The 22,511-nt window shown below is 33.9% G+C and overlaps 2 protein-coding genes and 1 non-coding gene across 3 annotated transcripts; 1 reads left to right on the forward strand and 2 right to left on the reverse strand.

The window, feature by feature from the left end:
* Positions 1 to 15,673: 15,673 nt before the first annotated feature.
* Positions 15,674 to 17,317, forward strand: LOC115992153 (photosystem I reaction center subunit VI, chloroplastic). Its single transcript, XM_031116230.1, has 3 exons — positions 15,674 to 15,899; positions 16,030 to 16,156; positions 16,980 to 17,317. Exons 1-3 carry the CDS (start codon positions 15,772 to 15,774, stop codon positions 17,157 to 17,159), a joined length of 435 nt encoding a protein of 144 aa, XP_030972090.1. The 5' UTR covers positions 15,674 to 15,771; the 3' UTR covers positions 17,160 to 17,317.
* TRNAT-AGU lies at positions 16,347 to 16,420 on the reverse strand. The gene has a single exon. It is a non-coding gene; the product is annotated as a tRNA-Thr (tRNA).
* Positions 17,318 to 18,398: 1,081 nt separating the features above from the next.
* Positions 18,399 to 21,579, reverse strand: LOC115988452 (rop guanine nucleotide exchange factor 12). The gene is made up of 7 exons (XM_031112024.1): positions 21,061 to 21,579; positions 20,663 to 20,779; positions 20,265 to 20,419; positions 20,108 to 20,182; positions 19,712 to 19,984; positions 19,289 to 19,609; positions 18,399 to 18,869 (listed from the first exon to the last, which is right to left on the reverse strand). The coding sequence occupies exons 1-7, from the start codon at positions 21,362 to 21,364 to the stop codon at positions 18,411 to 18,413; spliced, it is 1,704 nt and encodes a 567-aa protein (XP_030967884.1). The 5' UTR covers positions 21,365 to 21,579; the 3' UTR covers positions 18,399 to 18,410.
* Positions 21,580 to 22,511: the final 932 nt, after the last annotated feature.

Raw genomic sequence — 22,511 nt, forward strand, 5'->3', positions numbered from 1 at the left:
TAGCCGTGTTTTTATAAACGCGGCTATAGGTATTACAGGTCTTTGGGCAGAAACGTGTTTAGGAAGAAAAAAAAATAGAAAAAAAAAATTATTACCAATAGCATAAAAACATGGCTATAGGTCCCCCTATAGCTGCAATTTGCCACCCTGTAAGCTGAGACCTATAGCTGCGTTTTTTACAAAAACACGACTATAAACCCGCTTTGGGCTGCGTTTGAAACGCGATTGTAAGTTGGACCTATAGCTGCATTTTGAAAAACGCAACCCAAAGCGGATCTATAGGTCTCAACTTATGGGTTGTGGAAAAACACAGCTATAGGGTGATCTATAGCCGCGTTTATAAAAATGCGGCTATAGGTCCCAGTAGGAGGCTATTGTCATGTAGGATAGGCCGCGTTTGAAAATGCGGCTATAGAAACGCAGCTTGCAGCCTATAGCCATGTTTTAAGGTCTATAGCTGCGTTTTTCAAATGTGGCTATGACCTCATTTTTTGTAGTGCTTTTGGAATCACCTTATCACCATAATCAATTAAACAAACAAGATTCCAGTGAAGATTTGGTATTTGGGAAGGTCTTTTTTTTAGATAGTTAGATAGTAGAGGGGGAGATAGAAGTATGATTCGTATCAAAACTACACAACCCCTCAAAAGATGTCATTACTACTAAGTTGTTACTCGAACCCTTCCTACATGGGAAATTAAGAAAGTTGGATTGAGTAATCTAATACACTTACAATAATGCTATAAATGCAACAAATTTTCACACCTTTGTTTACAATATTATTGAAGGTGGTAAATAATAATAGTGCAATATTAATTTTTAATGGGACTATTATTAATATCAATTTTATAGTACAAACTGTAACCTATCTCCTTAGAAATTGTAAAAAAAAGGTTGTACATCTAGATGTACTCATACATCTCTGGATGACTTACTAGAGGTATTTAGAAATAGGCTAAATTACAAAATACAGTTTTAAACTTTGCTCAAAATTCAATTCAATCAAATAAATTATAAAAATGACATTATTTTGGTATTTTTGAGTTTCTTATAAATTTTAAAAAAAATATTAAAAAAACAAATACAATTTTTTGATTAAAAAAAAAAAAAGAAATTGACTTTTGCTGGGGTCAAATTAAGGGAAGAATACTGTAGGGTCACGTTTTTCAAGCCAAGCCCAAGATGTATGAGACCTTAAGCCAGTGAGTCCGCTATAATGAATTTGTAGAGAGTGGGCCAAAGAGCTAGACTTTAGCGTATGAACAACGGTTATCACGGTGTTCTTGATGATCAAGTTTGTGACGGGCTAGATTCATCTGAGAGGGTTGGTCCTCGGCCTGGCCTGAGGAGCCCTCTTTTAGGGCCTCTGGTGTGTTGGGGGGTCTCCGCCCCACCTCTCTGTCTCTCTTTACTTCCTTTTTATAGTAATTTTCTTCCTCCTGAATGAGGTCCTTAGTGTAGGTACTTGTCCCATCAACCCTTCCCTCAAGTTGTTGGGAGTGGTTGTAAGGACAGAGAAATATGGCCGTATCAGGCACAAGACACTGAATGCAATAATGACAGCCTTTCCTTTAGACACTTTCGTTGTCATTTTCTGCTTTAGTATTTTTCCTGCTCCGTGGGATGATAGGGAGTGTCACTACTAGTTGCAGGTTGCCTCCATCCTTGGCTACGTCCATGCCGAGGAGGGTTCTCCCCATGGCCGAGGAAGGGCTTTTCCTTCCCATGACCAAGGAGGGGTTTTCCTTTGGGCTGGACCCTTGGCCCAATATAGACATTGACATGGGCCTACTGGTCTTTTACCCCCACAAAAGAAAGAGAGGCAGTCCATAAACTTTCCAAACAACTACTTCTTAGTTCCTAGTAACCAAAAAAAAAAAAAAAAAAATGATTCGTTTCAATTTGGTCGAAACCTAACATCATCAAATCATATTTTTCACTCCTCCTCACACACATTCTTTCTCTCGCCCTCACAACCACCATTCACGATGGTTCTACCATCATCCACCCCACGGTTGTCGTAGCTAGACTTGAAGTTTGTGACAAGGCGTAAATTGATCCCAAGGAATTTGGTGTCCATCGCCACACATGGGGGAAGTCGCCCATGATACCTCGTATACGGGAGAACTCCAATTCTAGATTATTCACCCACACCTCCCAAATTTTGGAACATCTCGCTCTTCAATAACAATGATTTTGGATCACGCAAAAACAATCATGCGATTAGCCCAACGAATTAGACTAGATTTGTTCAAAATGCATTAGAGATTATAGAAAAGTTAAGGGATTGAGAAACAAAATTCTAGAGAGAGAATCAAAGAGGGATTTTTTATTCTTAAATATATATATATATATTTTTTTTTTTGGGTTCTCTATCTAGGGTTTGTTTGCATATATTATATATATATATGGTGAATGATTGTCTTTTTTTTCTTTTTCTATATTTTGATTCTTTGTTTGGTTGCAGAGAGGGAAAAAAAAAGAAAAAAAAAAAAAGAGGATTGTTAACACTAGTCGGAGACTCGGAGCAAAAAATGTGAATGGGTTTTGCGAATTTTTGCTACTATGACGAATTTGAGTTGTGGGTTTTGTGTCATTAGGCCATTAGCAGCTGCTGGTGAGGAGGTTTGCAGGTGTTGAAGGGATGTTGGTGTGGTTTGCTCGGTATCATTAATTTTGGGTTTTCATTTTTGAATTAGATTTCAGATTTTTGTTTTTCTATTTTCAGTATTCTTGAAAATCAAATCAATTTTTTTCCTAATTTTTTTTAGATTTTTAATTTAAAAAAATTCAAAAATCTCAAAACTTTATCATTTTGTTTTTTAGACATTTAATGGCGCAACCTACTATGGGAAGTAGATGGAAGGATTGAACTGAAAACACATAAAAAATTAGAAGACTAAAATGAATAAAATTAAGTTACATGATTTAATTAAATTTTGGATAAAGTAAGATAGTGAAATTGTAAGAAAAATTATGTTTTTATATTCACTATTCATATTCACATGATTCTTCAAAAAAATATAAATAAAAATTAAAAAAAAAAAAACCTATTCATATACACATTTGCATGAAAAAATATGTAATATGATTGTCCAAATGGTTATTTAACCTTAAAAATATTATAATTCAGTAATCAATACAATAGGATAAGTGGGCCAGTTTTGTGACCTCTCTGTTTGGAGCTCCCAAGCCCTTGCTCAATTCCAGCGTATCACAAATCTTTGCAAGTGCGTGCCTCCTCTAGCTAGGCCTTGCATCCTTTACATGTACAACGCTGTGATGACTTGTGAGTTTCAGAAAATCCTTGTCATTGTTAGTGGGCATTTTTATGGATCTTCCATGTCTTTAAGGTCTAAACAGTGTTTATATTTATTAAATACCCACCATTAATATTACAGGAAGCCCTAAACTAAATACTTATCATATATGGTTGGTCAATTCTTGGCTGGAAACCACAGACGGCATTTGGGCTGCCATGTCTGTGTCCGACACGTATGAGATACAGGAAACATGTTGGACACGGCTGCATGTGTGTCACAGCCGTATGTTTTTTTATTTTATTTTTCAAAAATAACAGATACGTACAGCCTATGCCCAAAAAAAGAAAAAAGAAAAAGAGAAACGCACTGTACCTATCGTGCCAATCTTCTCAACTCACTCTAGCAAACCCAGCTCTTAGATTTATTTCTCTTCTACAGTTTTCCCCATTTGTCCTTTTTCCTTGTTTTGTCTATGTTAATCGTTTTCTTGCTCTGTTTGCCTCGTACTGATACACGTGAAGAGCTCATTTATTGTCAGTTACCCGCACAAATAAAATATGCGTAAAAAGATGGTTCTTTTCAAATTTTTGTCTTTTATGAGTTAAAAGTCCACCACCCATAAAGCTAGGTAGATAAATTTTGGGTAAATTTCACAAACCTACATGAGATTTGTCATAATATCCAATTAGGTCCAACATAATTTAAAATCTACCAATTTTATCCTAAAAGATCATTTTGTCCCTAATTTTTATTATCTCTTCTTTCTCTCTCCTATCTCGTTACTCTCCCTCTCTGTCAACTCTCTTCTCTGAGTTCTCTTTCTTAGAACTCTCTCTCTAAACGGTGAAACCCATGAGTTTTGGTCACTAGAAACACCACCCAGCAAAGGACTTCCCGATTCCCACTGTAGGTTTGAGTTGTTTGACGCCATCAGTGCTATTTAACGGACTCTCGTCCCTCTCAGATCGGAATCCACGCGATGGTGATGGTGCTTCGATCTGGATCTTGCCAACAACAGCCCAAACACCGTTAGTGTTCTTCAAGGGATGACGACCCTAATCTCGTGGTGTTTTTTTATTTTTATTTTTATTTTTATTTTCTGGTTTCTATTCTGATGTTTACAGTGGGGTCTTGGGTGGTTTTGTATTGATTTTCTGTGTTGTGTTTGGCTGGGATTTTTTCTGGTTTTTGGGGATTTTTGTTAGGTTTTTCTGGAGATTTTAATGGGGTTTACAAGTGGATTAATGGGTTTTGAAAGAGTGATTTTTATGTGCTTTTTTGTAGCATTTTCAGGGGACCTTCAGTGGGATTTTGGTATTGTTCTTATGGATTCAGAGATTTGGGTTGGGTATTTTCGATCAGAGAGAGGTTTGAGAGTGAGAGAGACGAGAGAGAATAGAGAGTTTGTATGTTTAGGGGCAAAATTGTCTTTTTAGGACCAAATCGGTGGGTTTTAAAATGTTCTGGACGTAACTGGTATTAGCACAAACCTCAGGGTAGGTTTGTGGAATATACCCTTAAATTTTTTACAATTCTTTATTGGTTATCTAGGTAGACAATAAACGCATGTGTATATCATTAATATGCTTCTAAAATAATTTTTAACAATTATTTAAAAAATAATAATTTTTTTGTTATAATTTTTTTATATAATCTTTCAAATATGTATATTTATATATATAATTAACTAATTGTTATACATGTTCATACCGAACCTGTGTCCTAATTTATAAAAAATTGCTTTGTCATTATGTCCTACACATACATGTATCTTTATCCGTGATTGTATTCGTGTTTGTACTTCTTAGCTTCTTGGATTTCCATCAAATTTTGAATCTCAAACCATATATATTGCTTCATTTGTGTTTCTACTATAAAGATGATTTCAAGGTTTTTTCCTCGTTTATATATCTTCTGACCATAGACTAGCTCATATTATCAACAGGCTAAGGATGTGTGTTGGAATTCATTTATTGGTGGTAGTGTGATAGTTTGATAGAATAAATGGCTATTCTACCCGAAGGTTTTATGTGAAATGGTAGGACCATACTTTCTAACGGATATACCATGGATGCTTGGTCGAGTTCGGCCCTCCAGAGCAAAGCTGACAAGCCTTCCACATAGAGGAGAAAAAGGTGCCTAATTCCTCTAGAGACTAGAGAGTTGGATATAGCCTCTCGGAATACCATTTGCTAGAATAGAATATGAAACGATGGAGATGCACATTAAGCATAACATTCTTCAAGAGCGTACAACCCTTACTATCATAGGTTTTACTCATGTCATGCTTCATGGCCATTTGACCTGTCTTGCCTTTTCTTTTGGATTTCGTGCTATGCAATAACTTATATGCCATTGTCACATTATTTGTAATAGAGGACAGCTCAAGGCCCCACCAGTCCACAGCAATTTATAAGGGTCCCAAGGCCCAGTTTCTTAAGCAAAAGGTCCAAAAAAATTGTAACGAAAGATCTCAAAATTGTAGAATGATAACTGGTATTTTTTTTTTTTTTAAGCAAAAATACGTGGGTTTTGCATTCTTTTTCCTACCTTTAAGAAAGTCCCTAAACTATTATAAGCAAATAGAAATTTAAACCTATTGAAACAATAAATGTTTCACAAAATTAAGTTGTTACCAATGTATCAAATAATAATTGACAATTAATTTTCCTTATCATTTGTAAAAATGAGATTAATAAAAGCTAAATGCAAAAACTTAATTAATAATTTTACAATTCAAAAAATAAGAACAGGTTTTAAACAAAAATAAAATAAAATATAGAAAGTGCCATAAAATTTATGGAGTCTACCCTATTTGTAATGAGTCTGCCAAAATGAAAAGCACTAGAAATCTGAGATAGTACAAGGGAGAACACATTTAAATATGATAGCAAGAACTTATGATACTAATACTCCTGTAATATATATCATCCTTTTGGGATTTTTGACATTAGGCAATAGAGTTAAATGAGTATATAATTGATTTATAAGTCTGAACAAGTGCTTCCTTCCTTCCAAGGACAATAATGGTTCTTACTTGTAACAGTTAGATCTTCGCAGCGCAAATGATGTGCACCGATTCACCATTATCAGGAATTGTGCTTTCCAAAAAAAATTCCAGAATTAAGAGAGATATACGGAGCAAAGCGATTTTTTTTCTTCCCTCTTTTATGGTAGAGTAAATTATCCTATTGAATTCAAAACCCTTCCGTCTTTCATGTATTATACATATATTCCTTAGAAATTAAGGATCATCAAATAGCCCATGACCCATGGACTGGCCCAGTAGCCCGCTACCCACCAGGCTAATGGGCAGCCCAGCCCAGTAATATTAAAGCCCGTGGGCAGCCCAATAGCCCAATGGGACAAGTTATGGGTTAGTTTCTTTACCCATGGGCGCCCGGTGGGCCGACCCGTTAGCCCAGCCTAGTAGCCCGACCCGTTAGCTTGACTCATTGCCCAAAATTTATAACAAAATAATTTAGGGGTTGGGTGGGTGAGGGATTGAACTTTAGACATTGTAAAAACTTTAAGACCACACACCTAACCACTAAATACTTGGAATGATTGTGATACAATATGCATAATAAATATATATTTTGGTATTAGTCTAGTAGCTTTGATTTTTAAAACAAAGTTACTAAGATGACTATTGCCCTACCTCTGTGACTCTGGAAAGAAAGTCATTCTTTCCTTTGATAAATTCCAATTCTTTCCTTACAAGTTACAATTATAGAAGAAATTCCTTAAAAAAAAAAAAAAAAAAAAAAAAAAAAAAAAAAAAGAAAGGCTTACCGTTGGTTGGAAGAAATTCTTTCCTTAATGAGTTGATATTTGATTCTTCATATAGTTCCTTTAAGAATTGATATTTTATTCTTCAAATATTTCCTTTAAGAGTTGATATTTAATTCAATGTACTTATTTATTCTTATCAATAAAAGTTAATTAATCTTATTTTAGTACCTTTTTAAGTGGTATGTCTTAGTATTTTTTTTTTTAATAAAATCTTTTTAGTAGATTTAATTGTTCAATTTGATAGTTTGTAATAATATATAATTATAATTTTTTTGGTTAAATTTTTATAACCCCATTGAAGACATGTTAAAAATGCTCATGGGTAGCCCATTAAACCCACCTCACTAGCCTAGCCCGCTAAAACCCAAATGGGCATTACCCATGGGTAGGGCCATGGGCTAGGGTTTTTCCATCAAGCCCGGCCCGACCCAACCCATTGACTAGTCAACAGCCCGTTAAGCCCAGCCCATTAGACCCATGGGCCAAGTAAAAACGGGGTCTATTGGAAATTAACATGGTACCTGATTAATGTGGATATCTTTTGAGGGCAAGTTATTATTGTGGAGAAATGCTTGAACTACAAGTTTGTTTGACATGCACCGCCTTGCTTGTATTCATTTAGATTTAATTAGTTCACACATGCATAGTAATTAAATTTGGTCGGCCTTATCTTAGATCTACTATCGATATCATATATTTATGCTGTAAAAGGAGAAGGTAATATGTGTATCTGTTACAAATACTTATGTATAAGTGTGGTTACACGTCTAACGGTTACATAAAAATAAAAATTCCTATAAAGGGACTCAGCATTTCATACGGGGAAGCCCTCAAGGTTCAGCATTTTTGTGGGGTAGAGTTCTAAAGAGGGTCTGAGCTTTAAGGTATAATGGGGTTTCCAATGGTTTTGTTTTTGTGGGTTTTTGGTTGCTTTTCTGCTAGTGTGACTGCAAAGGAGAAAAGGGTTGGTGGACTTGAGCTACACTTTATGAACATAGGTGTCCTAATGCTGAGATGATTGTCAAAGAGCCGACGAAAACAAGTATGCTGACAGATCCTACCACTGCTGCATCCCTTCTAAGAATGGCTTTCCATGACTGTCAAGTGGATGTATCTCTCTCTCTCTCTCGCTTATCGGTGGCTTTGTTTCAGAAATACTATAATATTATACTATGATATAGATATTGCTTGGCAATATGACAAATAATTTCAATATTCATAGCTTGCATTTTTCTTCTTACTTGACTGAAATGTTTATGCAGGGTTGTGATGCTTCAATTCTTCTCAAGGACTCATCAAGCAGCTTGACAATTGAAGGATCGTCTGAAAAGAATTTCGGATTAAGAAAGTTCGATCTCATACACAACATAAAAAGTTCTCTTGAGGAAGTCTGTCCTCGTACTGTTTCTTTGTGCTGATATCATTCAGTTGGCTGCAAGGGAGGCTATTTATCTGGTAACTTAATTTACTTATTTATTAATTTATTCTTTTTAGATCTTGAACTAATTAAGTTTGATTTCTGAAGGCGCCAAATAGTGATGATAATTAATTTATCACTAACCCAAAACTTATATTTGTTTTTTAATATTTTGAGACGTCTTGATGAACATGCAAGTAATTCCATAAGGTTTAATTGTTGAAATAGAAGTTTATTCCTTCATGCTTTCCAAGGAAAAATAATAGAGTTATGCCAAGGTTATTGCCGCTCTGTTTGTTTCAACATTAACGTTTTCTGGAAAATGGTTCATTTTCCAAAGAGCATTTTCTAGAAAACTGTCTTATTTTCTAATGTTTGGTAACGACTTTGAAAATGCGCTTAAGAATGTTCTCTGGTGTTTGGTATGCAATTTTTTTTTAAATATTTCTTGTATAATTTAAAACATGTATATTATGTAAACTAACTAATATAATCATTATAAATAAAAAACCAAGAATGAATTTGGTTTTCATACTAATTAATCTAAAATTTTGACAATAGATACAATCAAAATTAATTAGTTGTCAAATTTCATGATCTCTACCACTCATCTTGCTCATATATATAGACAGTAACGTACGTACACACGCACACACACACATATCAACCTTTTGTCTACTATGGTCAACCACAAGTCTTCAATATTACTCTAAATTATGTATTTACATAATGTACTGCATAATATATCATCACTACATAGTATCTGCCAACAAAAAATGTATTTGCCAACAAATGCAATTCTCCTAAACAATTATCATTCATTATATAACAATATTATTAGTCCACGGTAAAGATTGTCCCATGTAAAAGCAATTTAGAGCAATATAGGTACTATATTTAAAATTTTCATCTTTTACTTCTTTCATTCTTTCTTCTTCTTCTTCTTCTATTATTATTTTTTTTTTTTTTTTTGCCCTTTATGTACGAAAAAGAAGTAACTTCTGCCCAAAATCCATTGAATCGAAAATTTCTTAGAAAAAAGAAAATCGAGCTTGAAATTCAAAGCAAAGAATTGGGATTTTGGTAGAGAGGAATGAAATAATTACAGCTAAAAATTTGTTCTCCTTTGCAAGTCAGAGCTATTGATTGATTAGTGAAGTAAAGAAAAATCTAATCAGAGAATTGTGTTACAGAGGGGAAGAGAAACACGGAGAAAAGAGATAAGAGAGACAATTAAAGAGAGAGATCTATGGGAAGAGGAGAGACCAGAGTTAGTGATGGTGAGGGTGTGAGGAGAGAAAAAGCAAAGAGAAGAGAGAAAAAGTGAGAAAACTTACCATGAGAGAGAGAAGGCGCCAAAAAATTATGTTTCCCATGGCTATAGACGAAGATAATATTTATAGGAGATGCAACACATGAGAGAAAAATTGTTTTCCAAAAAAAAAATTTGGAAAACAGCTTATAGAAATTAAGCCTTATTTTTATTAGAGTTTTCCATTGACCAAAGATAGTTTTCCATTGACTAGGTTTTTTTTGTGCTACCAAACACTGAAAAATGTGGAAAATTATCTTTACAGAAGGTTTTCCAGCGAAACAAACAGAGCGCAGTCAATAGTCAGTTGTCTGATTGATATATACACTGTATTGAGGTCATTACAAAAGTCCAAGGAGTACCGTCTAAAAAAAAGTCCTTCTCCTTGGAAGGGTGCCCGAGGAGCATTCAACCTTACAATGAGTTGTCTCCCCTCTTAGAGCTCACTCAATTCCCAGAACATAAGCACGGGCAACGAAGTATCAGGAAACAGACCAGAAGGAGGAAACTCCTGTGGAGGAGACAACCATAATCTTCGCATTAAATGCATCCCAACTACCAAAAGTGTTGCATTTATAGCTGAAACACACCAAAACAGTATCAAACAATATCTACCTTCCACCCATCTTTATCTCAAAAGAAAATGAAAAATGATGAGACAAGTATCTTCACCTAATCCACACCCACCTTACAGGTGGACAATGAGGGGACCCTTCATGAGTATAAATAGGAATAGATCCCCCATGCACGGGGGATCTATAAAAAAAAATTAGTCTAAGGGGAAGAGAAAGTAATAGAGAGAGTGCAGAGTCTTCGTAAATCTGTTACCTTAGAGAGTACATTCCTAGATCTTCAGGTAAATCAAGGACGTTTTACATGAAATATAAACAGCTTTGCTTACTTCTTTCTATCAAGTCTTTTGCTATAATTCATTTGAGATTCCTTTTACGTTCGTAAGGTTAGTTATTAATCCACTTCTACAAATTAATTAATTTGGTTCAGGCCTTAATCTACCGAGTTACTGTTTTTACACATACAGTACTCAAACATTGTCTAGTGTCGTTTGTAATTAAGGAGCAAATTAGATATTTATGAAAAGTTGTTGTAATATCTTACACTAGTCCTAACCTCGGAAATGGTTTTTGCATTTTTCTTAATTGATAATATCGGCAAAATCATTCTTGTATAATTGAGTTTTTTACAAAATTCTTTAAATAGTTAAGCTTTTGCTTAGTTGTTTTTAGCCCTAGAACTACTGTTGTTTAAATTTTGGATTTGGACATGATTCAGGGTAAAGGTTGATCCCAAAGCTATTATATTTATTGCATTGAGCATAATATGACGAAATTTCTTCTTCATCTTCTGATAAATGATGAGAAAGACACAATCTAATAACTGTTTTTTGTTTTTTTTTGCTGAATACAATCTAATAACTGTTGTTTATAAGCTGCCTTGGAACTTGCATATGCTAGTTGGTTTGAATTCTGCTTTCGAGAAGGACAACACTTGATACTTTAATAATCTTTCAAGGTGGATTTCTGAACCAGTTTTAAGCTAGCAGTTCAAGTTCAAAGCTCATGCACGAGCTGCTTGCCACAATATGAACATTAAAGAGAGTTGGTTTTAATCTTTTTGAAGAAGAAAGGACTCTAGGTATTTCAAAAAGGTCATAAAAATTAATGCACATTTTGACAAAGTCCAATTAAAGACGTATTTAGGACATTTGTTAGTACACCATTTTCAGAAAGTGTGAATAACACATTCATTGAAAATATAAAAAATTATTAAAAAAATTAATTATTTTTTCTTTTTCCATAGCCTTGAGGGCATTTATTACCTTTTCCGCTTTTCCCTTGATCTTTTATCAAAGCTCATTTTTAAAACATGCACTTTGGGGGAATTAATGGAAGGAACTCCCATATTTGGATGGTCAAGTATGAAAACTCTGCCATCACATTGCATCGTCCTACGTATGCAATTGCTCCGGAGGACCAATATATAGAGTCAATTTTTTTGCAGCGAAAACCTTGATGGTTTTATTATATGTTTCTTCCACAGTTGTTGTTTCTATTTTAGCTGATAATGTACGGTGGTTTGGGTTTTATTGTGTATACAAAAGGACTTGTAATATTTGGTCAATCAACCCATACAAAAAGCAAAATCCTGCACATATAAGCCAGATTGTGCTTACATCTAAAACATGTTTCACTTACAATCTTTTCATGCCCAAATCATCTTATCTTGAATTTCCGAAGGATGGAAATAAGAGTAAATTGTTTCTCATATGTTTAAGTACATAGCAAGAGAGCTAAAATTTCTACCATTTTGAGGTTCCATTTTGGCCTGCTAATCTTTTATCATATTCATATACATCAGAACCATCATATATGCTTGGAAATGAAGCAAATACACATGATAAGACCTTTTAATGTCAAATAAAAGATTATCTAGGCTTTGAACTCCACTTACACCAAAAATCAATTGGTATCTTAATCTAATGATAAAAAATAATCATCATAAAGCAGTTGTCATATGTTGAATCCTATGTATGTATTTATCAAAAAATAAAATAAATAAATAAGCAAATTCATACGGGCCGGCCAGTCTAACAATTAAAAAAAATCTACTGAATGAGGCTGAGTTTGTAGATTAACTCACTAACAAATGCTTGGAAGAGAAGCATATAAATTTTAAAGCCATGCCCATTTTTTGTAGCTGTGCTAATTACTGGTGTCTGGTTTAATGGTGTTTGCATTGATAAACAACTAGTAATTTAATAAAATCTCTTCAATATTTTCTACACGTGACATGTGACTTATTGAGCCTAGGAAGAAACCAATTATATTGTCAGACTTCAAGAAGTATTTCTCAAAATAAATTTATTTTCCCTTTTTTTTTTCAAAGTTTATAATTCAGTTAGGCAGGCCATAATCCATATTATTTATTAGGATTAATGCTAGCTATTGAATAAATAAACCTTTGGAATCCTGCTCTTTTTTTTTACAAGATAGAATTTCTACTCTAACTTAATCTAAGTGTATATGTGTGTGAAATTCCCTCCTACTCTCTTAATATGACTAAAGAATTACTCAAGCTCAATAATCAGCCTTATGAAATTGGCCTATTATTATGACACATCTTCTGGGCAATGAAACCGATCGAGCTATGAATTTTTTTTTTTTTTTTTTTTTTTTTTGGAGAGAAAGAATCGAGTTATGAAATTGGAGGCACAAACTTTGGCAGTTTGTTTCTTGAAACTCAGAACTTAGAAAATAATGTGAGCTAATTCTAAGTTGTGCTACGGGAATAAGGTGTCGAATGTCTTACAGTTTAATTAACACCGACAAACAGAGAGTTCGTTTGAGTTGTAAGAACACACCAAACCAACAATTAAAACGAGTACTGCTGCAATTAAACAATATTAAGACTTTTGCAAGAGAAAGTAAAAGTGGCAAAGAAAAATTAAAAATATTACTCTAAAACTCTGAGAGAGATATTTAATTAGTGCAAAGAATGTGTAAACAACATTCCATCATCGATAAGCAAACACCATTCATCACAGATAAGAAAAAGTACTGAAAACAAAATATGAAAAGCATGCACTTTTATTAAGAAATATTATGATAGTTTTATTATAACCATAACCACCATTAAGCTGGTGATATGCCACAAACAACAACACTCCGCTTGCTATTTGGTGCAAAAATCTTTGCGCACAAATATCTGCCAATATAGAGGGCCACCCACCATTTTGATCACATGATCTAGAAATGAAACGTTGTACACCATCTTTTCTTTTCTTTTCTTTTTTCTCTTTGCTTTTCAAATATGCAATAAATGAGTGGCATAAGTTGGTTTTATATAGGCTTTAATAAAGATGGGAATGGAATCATATGGATAGGTTTTAGAAAAGATAGAAATATTTATCATTCATTAATTTTCAGATATGCACTAGTCCAAAAATAAAAATTCCAATATGTATTGCTTGCTATATATTTTGCTATGATTTTTTTTTTCCTTATTAAGCAAACGTAGAGAATACACAACCTCGTATTATTCGTATAGTCCTTATGTATATGGTAAGTACAATATTGTATTGTCCAGATAAAATATCAAAAGGAGCGGGTATTAAATGATTATCATATTATATTCATTTTAATAGCTTTCCATTGAAATCAAATACAGCTATTCTCCCTATCAAAAAATAAATAAAAAAAACAAAAAACAAAAAAAACAAAAAACAAAAAAAACAAAAACAAAATACAAACCATTCTCAAATCTACATGCTTAACTGGCTTTTTATACTAGAAAATTATTCACAATTAAGTATGTGTATGTGTAAAGGTTAATTTCTTTGTATTCCTAGTTAATTGTAGTTATCACTGAGTTTTCATGCTATTTCTTGCCCTTTCAAACAAACCATGTGATAAAGTAACCAAAACTCTAAGGTTGTGTTTAGGAACTCGGATTTGGATTTAGATTTGAAATCAAGGAATTTCAAATCCATTAATTTTAGGAGCTATTTCAAATCTAAACATTTTAAAGGTTTAAAATCATTGGTGGATTTGTAAAATTCAAATCCTTGATCTTTTCTAAACTTCCCAAACAAGTTATTTGGATTTTAATCACCTAAATCCAAATGCCCAAATCATGTCATCCAATCACACAATTAAGGAATCTCATCTCTTATAAAAAAAAAAAGAAAAAAAAAAGGAATCTCATCGACATAAAAATTGAAAATAAATCATCAGATTTTACAACAAAGTAGGATATGGATTAAAGAAAACTCTAGTAATCAAAATTTTTTTTTTTTTTAATAAAAAAAAATCTCAATAGTAATAAAAAAAAAAATTCATATTTTCTCTTTTGTAGGCACATGTACTTATTATAATGGTTTAAGAGACCCAAATCTATTATAGAACATAAACTCATATACTTATAGAATAAACAAACTATCGCTAAGGTTAGCGCCTAGGGTTTTCTGATATATAAACCTTACTTTTATTTTTGGGGGGAGGGGGTGTTAAAAATATAGCGTCAAGAACTTTCAATTGTGGATAGGCAGTGAGGCTAAACAAGTTAAATTTCTTGTTTTCGCTTCTTAGTTTCTTTTTTTTCTTTTTCAATTTCTCAATCACTCAACAATTTCAATAATATATACATCATTGTAATTAAATTATTGGAATAATTTTTTGGTATCTATGAATTAAGAAAACTTCACTATATCTAAGAATTTTTAATTTTAAACATTTTCCTGAACAAAATATTACTTATTTTTGGTAAGATATAAGCCTAAATATCTACTTCGGGTGAGTTTGGTGTTAGGTTAAAATTTTAGTTTTTAGTTTTTATATATAGCTTTTTAAAACTTTTTTTTTCCCCTTTTTTTTAACATTTTTAATTTTTTTTCAAAGTACTAATATATTTTAACACATTTTCAACAAAAAAAAATATCAATAAAACGTTAAATAAGTTGTTCCCAAATGATCTTCATCTTCTTTTTACTATTGCTTGTATTATTTAACAAGAGGCTTAGGAATTGTTTGGTAATGTATTTTAAACAACAGTTTTCAGTGTTTAAACAATATTACACGTATTTTCATATTTTTTCACTTATACATATTTTAAAAAAATACAAATAACGTTATTAGAATAATATTACTAAACACCCTTATTGGCTTGTGTTTCAACTTTGAATGTTGAAGCTTGTGTTTTGAACTTTGAATTACTGTTTTTTCAGGTTTTTTTTTTTTTTTTTTGGTGCAAACTATGGTCCACATTTTCGCAAAGATCATAAATGGATAGACTTATCCAGCTCCCATCCATGTGTCATCACCTAAGTGAAGATCCATATCCTCTCAAGAAAACCCAGTTCCCCACGTGGCATGCCAAGATCCATGCAAAAGATCAAAAACCCAAGCATTCCCTTCCATCTTCCCAACTAAAATTGAAAAAAAGTTATCAGTTGCTCTGAAACCAAGGCCATGGCTTCTCTAGCAACCTTAGCTGCTGTTCAACCAGTCAACATCAAGGGCCTTGGTGGAAGCTCCCTAACAGGAACAAAGCTTGCTATCAAGCCCACTCGCCAGAGCCTAAGGTCCAAAAACTTCAGGTACCAGTATTCAGTTTCCAGAAAATGTCTTTTCAGTAATTGAGCTTATCTAGTGTGTGTGTGTGTATAAGTTTTTTTTTTTTTTTTTGGTATGAATTGTGCTTGTTGAATGTTGGTGTTGGATATATAGAACTGGTGCTGTGGTGGCTAAGTATGGTGACAAGAGTGTGTACTTTGATTTGGAGGATTTGGGTAACACTACTGGACAGTGGGATTTGTATGGGTCAGATGCAGCTTCACCATACAACCCTCTTCAGGTTTGTGACTCATTTTTCTTAATCAACTCCATCTGATTCATCTTTAGCTGGTAATGTTCCCAGATTGAACTGGTAATTCTTCCATGTATAGTGAACAAATTATTTTATTTTAACTTTTTCATGTAAAAAATAGGGATATATATTGTAGACTTAGCATAAAAAAATTAGAAATAAGTGTAAATTAATAACATGCTTTCATTGAGAGTTGAACTCAAGACCTCCCGCTTACTAAACGGGTGCTCTAACCAACTGAGCTATGAAAGCTTTGCTTGTTAAGCTTCTGTAGAATATTCTTTTTTAACGGTGTCTAAAGAATACTGACAGGGTGAAAAAGTACAACTGGTTGCTTATAGCCTTAGAATCAATAAAATAAGCGTTAATAGAATAAGGAGTGATTTTAATATATTATTGATGCTTATTAAAATGATAATTTGCAATGACGGATAAAGCAGGTTCTGTCTGATCATTGTGCAAAATATTTAGGGATTATGCTATAACATGTCAAGGAAATGAGCAAAGTAGTTGATAGGGGCAAGAGAGAGAGGAGCACAGTTTAAATAGGGTGTCAATTTATGAGTTTATATAGCGTGTTGATTTTTATGAGTGGAAAAAACAACAAGAAGAACAACTTTATGCAAGAAAATAGTTCATAGAAAAGAGCACTTGTTAAGGCATGTATGGTAGGATAGCAGCACATTAAGATAATGTAAAGAAATGTTAGCATCTACTTAAATGAATTAACTTTAGTTTATTTGTGATATTTCTTCATTCTTGTTTGAACTTTTTCGAGTTATATACCTTATTCATGCGTTTGGACTTGCAGAGCAAGTTCTTTGAGACATTTGCAGCCCCATTCACCAAGAGGGGATTATTGCTCAAGTTCTTGATATTGGGAGGTGGTTCCACCCTTCTTTACCTCAGCGCCACTACTTCAGGCGACGTCCTGCCAATCATGAAGGGCCCGCAACTTCCACCAAAGCTCGGCCCACGTGGCAAGATCTAATTTACTTTCAGATTCTTTTCTTTGTATGTGACATTGTGACTTATTGTGATTTTGGATCTTGTAAGTATGTCTAAAGCCTGTCAAGACTCTCTATGACTATTCAAATGATAGTTACTTTGAGTGCGATTTGGCACATTGCCTATTCTCTTTATTTATAATTGTTTAGCGTTGATAGTATGGTCATTTAATTTGCTGCTAGTCTTTCTAATATGGAATGAAGGGCATGTATTGAAGATAAGTGGAAATGAATGCCTTTGGTCCCCAAGAGATTGTAACATAGCTCAATGTGAATGTTATAGCTTGATATAAATTGTTGGTTCATTTCCCAGAAGCTTAAATGCATTTGGGACATCTGGTTAACAAATATTCAGAATGCTAAAAACTTTATCGGCCAACCAACCAAAATTTCTGGATTACCTGTTGTGCTTGAAAGTAATTCATGTATGCTGAACATTCTGCTATTAAGTCCACAGATAAATTAGAGAATTATGGTTCCTGATCACTCCACTTGCTATTGTTAGTAGTTGAACCATCATTTGGATTTTTATTGACGCTGGGCTCATGATGTTATGGTGCCAATTGTGAAGACAACGTGCTACTGCTTTCTTCTATTGAAAAATAGCATACTGTAAATGCTATAAGACTATTCTTGCATGGGGAAAAAAGAATGAAATTAAATTAAAGTGCTTCAAACCCAATTAGTTAGGAGAAGTGTAGTACAAATAGACAAGAAAAACTTGCTCTATCTGAGATTGTCGTCAAAATCATATTTTAACTATCAAATTACACCGTCAATGGGTTCTAGTTAGCTCAATTGATAAAGTCTCTGATAAATTACACCGCTAATGGGTTCTAGTTAGCTTAATTGATAAAGTCTCTGATAGTTGAATAAGAAATCTAGAATTCAATCCTCGTTTACACCAAAAACAGATTGGTGTCTTTATCTAATGATAAAGATAACTATCATTAGAAGTAGATGTCATTGTTTATAAAACTCTCTCTCTTAAAAAAAATAAAATAACATTTTAAGCCAATTAGTTTTTCTCATTCTTCCCTATTTACAAAAGTAAGGAATAGAATGAAAGGGTTAATCATAACGCAAATATTGAACAGCCATGGTTCTGAACATTTTACATCTAGAGGTCAGGCTTTCTTCCTCAAGTATTCCTTTTCTAGTCATCTCTCTCTCTCTCTCTCTCCGATTTGTATTCATTTACTCTATTCTTTTTTAATCCTCTCCCCCTTTAGTTGTCAATGGCGTGCAGTTGGACTTCTCAAACCACTCAAGTTGTCAAGATAGGAAATCCTCTTGTTGGTCACTAAGTTGGCAAGCTTTTGTATATGATTTTGCTTCCCCTCACCATTTTGCATATGATTTGGCTTCCCCTCACCATCTTTGGATCCATCATCTGAATTTGCTGTTGAGTCCTTCTTAGACTCAGCATCACTTTGATCTATACCCCAACCCATGAAATCAGACAATGTCATTGAACCAGGTGTCTCCGGGTAGCTCTCATCTCTAGGACTGGGAAAACTATCTGGACTTGCATTTTGTGGATAATCTCTTAAAGGGTGTCTTTGAGTTGCCGCATGTGATGGATTTTGAGTGACAAAATCAGCATAGAGTACATCCTCGATACGGGACAGAACTGTGAAGGCCAAGCTTTCTAATATTCTTGAATAACTCTCCAGAACAGCCTGCCCAACATCCTGCAAAGCCAAAACAAATTCCTTAACAGAATTTCATAGGATTTGAAAAAGTTAGTTGAAACGTGCAATAGGTATAATCATTTTTCTTATAGCAGCATTTGGCTGTGAACAAACCATGGATTATGTGTTTCTTTGAGTTCATAAACCATAACTATGTCTGCTGGTATGATGATCATTGAACTGCCACTGCAAAAAGTGTCCTAGTACAACATATAGACTTATATAGGATCATGCAGAATATATTCATACAATCTATGAAGCATGTGGTTTAATTCAATACAACTATCAAAGAAGCATGATCCTAACAAAAACAAATTACCATTCATGGAAATTTGTGTGGAAAGGCAGAATGATGTAAACACCTAGATATAAAACTCATTTCAATTAAGGGGAAAATATGGAGACAAAAGTGGTTGTACCCGGTTGAATTGGATTTTGCTAATATCTAGTGAAGATTGAGGAATCCCAGGAAACCGCTGCTTGAGGAGGAGTAAAATGGTCTCAGCTCTCTCTTCAAAGAGTTCTCTTTTCTCCAAGCTCACAGCTGAACCCCAAGCAGATTTTCCATCTTTTTGGTTCATCTTCCTCTTCCATATCACTATGGAAGCCTCAATTCTGTTCTTCAGGTCTAGGATTCTGTGCTCCGATGATAAGTTCATGGTGGATAGAAACTGGCTAGGATCAAAGAATTCCACTGTAATACTCTTGTAGATTGAGTCCCCGAGGCTTGCCCTCCCATTCTGCCATAGCACAACATGAAGGCGAAAAAAGGTTATGAAGGAATTGTTAAGGTACTTAAATTGTATGCAACATTTATATGAGTCTTTTTCATATTTCCTTGCCTTTGGGAGGGATTCAATATAGTTTTCAGGGATCTCCATTTCAGATAGAACTTGAGCATTTATGGCCATGGCTGCTTTAAGCACTTGGTTCACACAATCTTTTTGATACTGCAAAAATTTTCTTGACATTTCAGATAGACCTTCTTGGGGAACTTTAGGAGTAGGTAGCCACCATTTGTCATCTTTCCTCTTCGTATTCCCTTTCTCTGATTCATCAGCATCTTTTGACACATAACAGAATTCATTTTGGTCCTTGAAGTTATCCAGACAATCCTGCTTATCGTAAGCTGTTGTTAGATAAATCATCCATTGTAATTTATTTGAAATAATTATCAAAGTATGGAAAGGATAGGTTCCTATAATTGTTTGTTGAGCATGAAATGTTTTTGTTCTTACAATAAGCATTGCATCAAGCTTGCGCAGAGCAGGAATGTTCATGTGTAGATCAGTTCGTTGCCTTGTCACCATTATCTGTTAAAGCATAAAACATAAACTCCTATCAAGATGCTTTATGAGAGAGACAGAGAGAGAGGTGGGGGGAGGAGAGATTTACCTCCATATTAGCACCATCTTTGGACTTTTGTTGAGAAGGAGTAAATTCAACAACATAATCAGTGACGCATAGGAGCCAATCGATTTCTTTTCTCCACCTTGCTTTTCTTTCGGCTGACATAGGCTCTAGTCGCCATTGTTCACCAAAAACAGAAGCTGCATTGCAACAGAAAAGTGACAAACTTTTTTTCTTTTTCATTTCTCATGTTTTCCAAAAGGAAGCAAGAAAAGAATAACCTATCATCCTAAAACTCTAATTTTTACCATATGAGCCTAGGAGTGTGTACCAAAAGTGGTGCTTTTTCTTCCTTGAGCCAAAAAAAGAAAAAAATTCCAAACATTCAATCAACACTATTACAAGTTATCTGGTGGATGGAAAGTGAGTAGATCTCAACATACCAGCAAGGTTTGTAATAGCATTTGACAATGCCAAGGCTGATGAAACACCTTTCCCTCCACCAGACATATCTTCACCCAATAGTAATTTAGCAAACCTTTCTTTCATTAGCTCCATATCTGAATCAAACACAAACAAGAAAATGGAATCGAATCAGAATCAAGATATATATGATGGACACAATCCATACAAGATATATATTATGTTTTTATATGTCTCGAATTCATGCATGCATTCAAGATAATTAAGGGCAAAGCATGGGACAAACCTCTTGTATCAACATGTTTGTTAATGACGAGAAATTGAGATAACTTGCTGCAGTTTCTTGTCCAAATGCAAATCGGAAAGTTTCTAAATGTAGCATGTAATTCAATGATTACAAAAACTAAATGTGACTTGCCTGAGGGTTGCTTGTCTTTGGCTTCTGTGGGTGCAGCTTCATCTTTGTTCAATCGTAATTTAGGACCTTTTTCATTTTTATTTAATGTAGAACCAATTTTCTGTCTCTCCAATGGACGATCATATATAGGTCCAGATAGATGACTCCTTGCTGCTATCCTATTATCATCGGTAGGTTCCTCTGTGTCACCAGAATCAAAACTCGTACTCTTTGAATGCCGCCCTGCACTAGTATCATACATCCCTTTGAAATGAAACAATTTAGACTTGTAATCCTCTTTTTCTTCTTCCATTGCCCGAACCATTTTTAATTTTCTCAGGAAAACTTTTACAGAATGAACTAGGTAGAACACATGGGAGTTCGACCTCTTGGATCGGTCGGGAGAGGGAGCAATTTTGTCTGTTGTCTTTGAATACTAGAGAGAGAGAGAGAGAGAGAGAGAGATGGAAAAAGGATTGGTGGAAAGCCTAAGGTCCAAATGAAGAAGATGCTTTTTTTTTTTAAGAATTATTTTTTGTGTGTGTGTTTGTGTGGAGGTGATTGTTTGTTGGGTTTGTGTTAAATTTTTTTTTTTTCTTTTTTATTTATTTATTTATTTTGGTGTTTGGGTTGCTAGAACGTGGGGTGCATGTAATGAGAATTGGCGGTGAGTTAAGAGTGATAAAGAAAACAAAAGCTGGATTGGTTTTGTGTTTGGAGGATTTGTTTTTGACGTGTGAATTGGATGGTTGAGGTTTTAATTTGAAGGTCAAATGAAGCTAGAATCCAGGGCAAGACAGTCATGCATGCTAACCACCTCTCTCTCTCTCCGAAATCGACGGTTCAGATGGGTCAATAGGCGGCTCAAAGATATGTGCATATCAGATATGAAGAGGAGAAAAGAAAACAGACTTGTTAAATCTGTGTCTTATTATAAGTTGGAACAACTTTGTACTAAGTTTTTAATTTCTGTTAATGTGCCATCTGCATATGTCAATTCTTTCTTTTATTTATGTCTATGTTGTAAACTTGTAATTGAATAAATTTTGATTATGTTTATAATATGGGGTTTTTACATATGATAGAACAGAAAAAAGACTGCTATCTCTCTAGCTATGTAACTATTAATCTGAATTGAATCTAAAAAAAATAAATAAACAAACTATTGATTTGAATAGACTCCCAATGACAATTTAAAACAATTGAAGCAAATAATGAATGTGTATATTTTATTAGAAAAAAAAAAATTGTTTTGCTTCTATAATTACCACATTATTGATCACCTTGTAAACTATGTTTACTGGTATTGTTAAAAATCTGAGCTTCTAATTTCACATTATAGAAAGGCACATTGGTTGTATACCAGACAACTAATTAATTTAGCAGTTATCATATTCTCATGAGTCATGTCACATTGGTTGTCATAAACAATGACTGTTTTTACTAGGGAAGGGCTTGTGTCCAGTGAAAAA

The sequence above is a fragment of the Quercus lobata genome, chromosome 5 (genome assembly GCF_001633185.2).
Source record: "Quercus lobata isolate SW786 chromosome 5, ValleyOak3.0 Primary Assembly, whole genome shotgun sequence".
NCBI lineage: Eukaryota > Viridiplantae > Streptophyta > Magnoliopsida > Fagales > Fagaceae > Quercus > Quercus lobata.

Excerpts from the sequence above, each read along its gene's own strand:
- LOC115988452 (XM_031112024.1), bottom strand. The coding sequence starts at position 21,364 with ATGGTTCGGGCAATGGAAGAAGAAAAAGAGGATTACAAGTCTAAATTG. Across the intron at positions 19,985-20,107 it reads AGCTTGATGCAATGCTTATT|GATTGTCTGGATAACTTCAA; the intron begins GTAAGAACAAAA and ends TACGATAAGCAG. Across the intron at positions 18,870-19,288 it reads GCAAAATCCAATTCAACCGG|GATGTTGGGCAGGCTGTTCT; the intron begins GTACAACCACTT and ends TTGGCTTTGCAG.
- LOC115992153 (XM_031116230.1), top strand. The coding sequence starts at position 15,772 with ATGGCTTCTCTAGCAACCTTAGCTGCTGTTCAACCAGTCAACATCAAG. Across the intron at positions 15,900-16,029 it reads CTAAGGTCCAAAAACTTCAG|AACTGGTGCTGTGGTGGCTA; the intron begins GTACCAGTATTC and ends TTGGATATATAG. Across the intron at positions 16,157-16,979 it reads CACCATACAACCCTCTTCAG|AGCAAGTTCTTTGAGACATT; the intron begins GTTTGTGACTCA and ends TTGGACTTGCAG.